Source organism: Octopus bimaculoides, chromosome 10, assembly GCF_001194135.2.
Source record: "Octopus bimaculoides isolate UCB-OBI-ISO-001 chromosome 10, ASM119413v2, whole genome shotgun sequence".
Lineage (NCBI taxonomy): Eukaryota > Metazoa > Mollusca > Cephalopoda > Octopoda > Octopodidae > Octopus > Octopus bimaculoides.
The window spans coordinates 31089147-31094720 of record NC_068990.1 but is presented as its reverse complement, the minus strand read 5'-3'; the positions used below and the strand labels follow the sequence as shown (position 1 = coordinate 31094720).

The 5574-nt window shown below is 32.5% G+C and overlaps 1 protein-coding gene across 1 annotated transcript in view; it reads right to left on the bottom strand.

Moving 5' to 3' along the window:
* LOC106873961 (adhesion G-protein coupled receptor G6) overlaps positions 1 to 5574 on the bottom strand; it is a 72015-nt gene that overhangs the window by 21350 nt on the left and 45091 nt on the right. Inside the window, exons 13-15 of the mRNA XM_052971313.1 lie at positions 4998 to 5229; positions 1495 to 1666; positions 230 to 388 (exon numbers count right to left, since the gene is read on the bottom strand). Of these exons, the coding sequence (XP_052827273.1) occupies positions 230 to 388; positions 1495 to 1666; positions 4998 to 5229 (563 nt within the window). The remainder of the gene's footprint in view (positions 1 to 229; positions 389 to 1494; positions 1667 to 4997; positions 5230 to 5574) is intronic.

Below are 5574 nucleotides of genomic sequence, written 5' to 3'. Positions count from 1 at the left end.
ATATATATATGTATATACATACATACGTACAGATATATATATATGCATGTATACATGCACCTATGTACTTAGTAAGAGTGAAGATGAGCAAAAGAATACATGATACATATACACAATAGATGCTGATTAGTTAGTATTATTTCTTCAGTTGTAAGAAAACAAGCAATGAGACCATGAAGGCTTTAGTCAGATAGTTGGATACAAGAAAATTACTCTTATAGTTACATACCCTAAATAGCTTGTCATTGTGCATGGAGTAAAAGAGAACCTTTGAAATGTTTGACAGGTTTTCCATTCTCACATGTTTGAACAAACTCTTTGGTAATGAAATAAAGTCCATCATGGTTATATTTTCTTTTTGGGAATCTGGATATGAAGAGTTGTATACCTGGCAAAGAAAAGAATGGAAAATTGAAATTATAAATATACTACTACTACTACTACTACTACTACTACTACTACTACTACTACTACTACTACTACTACTACTACTACTACTACAGCTGCTGCTATTGTTGTTGCACATACAGCTACTACTTAAACATTACTAAAAACATAATGCCTACTATCATTCCAGTACTACTATCCATGCTAATTAACTGTACCAGTTCTTATACTGTTTAGTAATCGTTTGGGTCTCCAGTCTCTACCTGTTAAATTAGTTTTTGGTTTCTGTCTTGATCTCTTTTTCCCTCTCAGTTTGACTGTGACAGAAATGAAGCTTCATTTTTAACAAAACTGGGTTTATCTCAATCTTTTAAATCAGTTAAATCACTTGCTAAATTTCCATATCTTGTAGCACATATCTATGCAGCCAGATACACATGAACATTGTTACACATAGACTCAAACATCTTGCTTGCTATATCAGTTAAAAACAATATCAGATATACCATATTGGTAACATTATTTCTCTCACTATGATTTGACTTATTCCTTATATTTCCAACTTCATTGAGAAATTTTGATTTCTTGGATTTCATTTCCTGTGATGACACTTGGTACACTGCCTCATGAAAGTCACTGCTAGCTCTCACTGCACACGCAATCATGTGCTGCCATCTTTTGGCATACTACAGAACTAGTCTGGGAACCTTTTGATCCCACCTTGTATAAATACTTGCACTATCATGCTATTGTGGAGATGCCTGCTTATCTATCTAGGTATATACACACATACACACACATATATGTATATTTTGATATATGTATATATATATATCAATATATGTACACATAGACACACATACACATGCATATATGTATATTTATGATAATCTTAGACATACACACACACACACACACACAGGTACCTCTATTGCTAATCTACTTTATGTGTTGTATGCATATTATATTTCACATCTTTTTATATTGTACACTGTATCAAGCAGTGTACAGCTTTATATGGAAATAATACTTCATTTTTACTGTTTTGTATCAGTTACAGTTTAGAAACTATGGTTAAAAGCAGAGTAATCATGAGAAAGTATTTACCATATTCCTTGCCTCTTTCCCATTAGCATCTGGTAAAATACCATAGAAACTACCATTGAAATTAGTATTTTCCATTTCGGTAACACCAATGCCAAAGTTTGGATATGAAACACTGAGTTGCTCTTCTTTCAGTTGAATGTTTTCTGAGATTGTTTCTACAATATCCAGTATTCTATGAGAAAATCAAGAAAAATATATTCAATCAGTGACAATGAATTCCTTCATTCAAATTACTTTAAAAGTTTTCTTTAAAGATTTTGTCCCAAACAAGGCTTGAGGCTACTGTAGTGTAAGGGACTACAAAGAAGGAAAAAAAGTGACCAATGTATTCAAAAGATGTTGATCAAAAGAGATCTTAAAGGACTGAATATTAAAGACCAGAAGAAAACAAGATTATGGCACTGAGCTCCAGACAATAGTAGTTTAAGAAAAGAAGTTATTGGAATAAAAGGATTTATGATTAACAAAGCTCAACAGAAAAATGATGCACTTAGGAAGGAAAGTGGCTGACATGTTTAAATTCTTAATTTATCACCGAGATATGCATATGGGCATGTCAATACACAGGACTGTACTAAACGATCAAACAATAGTATACTACCTCTAACAATACCTTAAGTCAAAGATGGAGATATTTAAATCACAAACATGGTGTTTGTATCAGCCGTAATTATTTGCAGCTAGTTATTTGTTAACTAATATCAGTCACTTCATATTTCATTTTATCTATTGAGGATACTAGAAGTTGTTCTCCAGTAGAAGTTTGCCACCAAGTTGCTTAGGGCTCTGCACAAGTCAGGACACTACTGTATTATTTCAGCTGTTATTTATTTTCACCTCTTGCTGCTGCTGCTGTGCTACTGCTACTACTATAAACATAGTCAATGTTAACTGAATATGTTTCTCTTGTGGGAGTACATCAAGAAGATACCTAAGACTCATTAGTGTAGGGGTTGGGGAGAGGAGTTTCTGGGAAATGGAGTTTCAGATCAGACGGCCCACATAAGTTTGAATTTTTCCATTTTGACGGGGATTTTTTCCAGTGTTTTTCACCAAAGTCTTCATGTATGTGTGTGTGTGTGTGTGTATGGGAGGCATCTTTTCAAGGAAAACAAAAAAGAAAAAGATTTTGAAAATTTTTTTCACTCCTGCCACCCTAGTTCGATTCGATTTTGACCATTTTTTTTTTCACTACATACTTAAACCTGTGAGCAGGGGTTGTAAATAATTAATTGGAACCTTTCCAATCAATTATTTTCCAAGCAATGAATTAAGCTTAATTAGGATACAAGTCAATCAATTATTGCAATTAATTGTCAATTATTTTGCCGAACGTAAAAACACCATATATTTTGGAGTGTTAGCTTCGCTTTAGTTAAGAGCCAAAATCATAGGAAAATAAAAGGCACGTCTTATAGTTTCAAAAAATTTTACTATCAGAAAACATTCAAAGTTCAATTTTATTGATTTAGAATAGGGAACAAACAACATGCATACTCTACATTGTACTGTAGTTGAAAAATAAATGAATTGAAGGTCTTTAATTGAAAGAGTTTCTCAAATAAGTAGCACAATTAAAATGTTCTAATATAGCAAAAGACCATGAACGATTGCAGATTTCTGAGACTAATTCTTCATCGCAGAAAGAGCGATTGACTTTTAGAAATAATTGCATTTCTAAATTCAATGGTGTTAAGTATTGCCAAAACCCATTGAAAGCGTAACCTGCTGAGCTGAAGAAACGTTCCAAGATGTTGGACGTTGGTAACAAAAATCTATGGTTCAAATATTGCTGAAGTGAAATTTTATCTATTTTGTGCTTTTTCAAAAAAATTGAGGCAAAACCATCGTCTTCTAGAGGGAAATCAGACTGTTGTGACATGTTTGTCACCACTCTCAGCTGATGTAGAGCAGCCACTTCCTCTGCAGTTAGCTGTTTCTGCATGTAAAATTTTCACAACTCCACTTTCAAAATTTGGGCTGTGCACAATGGCTGCCGATGGAAACAAATATTTTTAAACTCATCATATGGATACAATGCAAGAATTTCGTCAAAAAGAATTCGAGCACCTCCCAAATCTATTTCTGTTCTTTGCAAGGTGACTGCTACTGGGTGTAACTTTACTAAATTGTCTTTTAGAGTCTGCAGATCATTATGATCACATGGAGTCAACAAATAATCAATCAGCTTTGGATAACCTTTAAGGTGGCGAGCTGGCAGAAACGTTAGCATGCCAGGTGAAATGCTTTTGTCTGTCTTTACACTCTGAGTTCAAATTCCACCACAGTCAACTTTGCCTTTCATCCTTTCGGGGTCGATAAATTAAGTATCACTTGCATACTGGGGTTGATCTAATCGACTGACCTCACTCTCCACAAAATTTCGGTCCTTGAGCCTAGAGTAGAAATGGATTATCTTGCAAAGAGTCTAAAAACGGCTTGAGTTTTATGTCCCTCTCAATCATGTCATAAGTGCTGAACCATTGGGTTTTGTTTGTAGAGGTTGCAAAGACGTTTTTTCCTGAAGTTTACCCACAGCTTTTAATGATTTTAGCTTGTCCATCAACATATTTCATGAAGCTGAATTTCCTGCTTGTCAAGATAAGCAGAAACAGCTATATTGAATTTATGAGAGGCACAGCCAATCAATGTTATTCTACACAAATTTGCTATAGATTTATTCACTTCAGTATTATCTAAATTTTTTGTTATAGGCACTTAACACATTCTCTATAAATTCGACATAAGCAGAAGCAGTGAATGATGTTTCACTTAACATTGGTGAAAATGCCAGCAAAACAGTGTAATAGTCCTTATGATAACTGCACAAATAAGATGCAAGAAATGTGTCAAAACCTTAGTCCAACCATCGATTACCAACGAAAAGTTACTTGGAAGTTCATCATATATTTTCTTATCTACTTCTTGATTAAGTTTCTCCATGTATTTCTTTAAGGTCACATTTGACATACTTCCCAAGTTTGTGTACTTACAAGTCAGTAGGTCTTCAGTAAAGGAAAATAGTTTTAAACCAACACATACTCAATACAACCATAAACATTTAAGGTAGAGTGATTAAATACAGTTCTGCACATTCAGTTGCATTCATAATGAAAAATCTCATATATCATTGATTCATCTGTAAAATCTATTTCATTATTAATTGGAAAGATTGGTATTACAACAAATGATGATGATGATGATAATGATGATGGTGGAAAGAAAGACTATAGTGTGAAGTGGGATCAATCATCTCTCAGTTAAAATACTGTTGATGTAAAATATATTTGTATAATTTAAAACTGAATGCAGACAGCAATAATACAAAATAAAAAAGTGATCTGTAAAAAAATAGAAAAATTAAATGGTGATGTTTTAATAGGATTTTTTCAGTGTGAAAATAATATACTGCCATTTAAATATGTATCAAATATTAAAAACTGTATGTTTATTATAAGTAAGATAACTTTACAGAGTTACAGGAAATATGATTTAATTTTTACCTTTTAACATTTCCGTTAGATTGTTCTGCCTCAACCAAAATCTTCTCTGGTGTGTCTATCATATTGCTGATACTAGGAAGTATATAGTTTGTTGTTGTATTGGTAGATACATTCGATACCTGTGATGCTATATTCTCATAAATGCTTGCAGCCAAGTTAATGTCTTTTACTTTGAAATACAGTGACTTTTGAGTAATATTCAAAAGTTGTTTGGATAAATCCTCGATATTTTCTGGAATGAAATTTTAACATGAAATTCAAGATAATATACAGTCAGTTTGAGATTAAATATTAACTGAAATCACAAATATACTAAGACAACAAGTTGGAATTACCATGTTTTCAGAACTCAAGGAAAGGACCACATGCGCATGCAAGAAATAACAGTAAACTATGAATGTCATTCTTAATTTTAATTTCAATTTTATTTTATTAATAGCCCTTTTCTCTTCTCACATATTTTATATTCATTTTTGATAAGGTTTTTTAAAAAAAAAACGAAACATGTAAATCAGTTAAAACACCCAAAAAATGTTTTAAAAAAGTAGCATTTTCATTTTTATTCATCTTCAATATC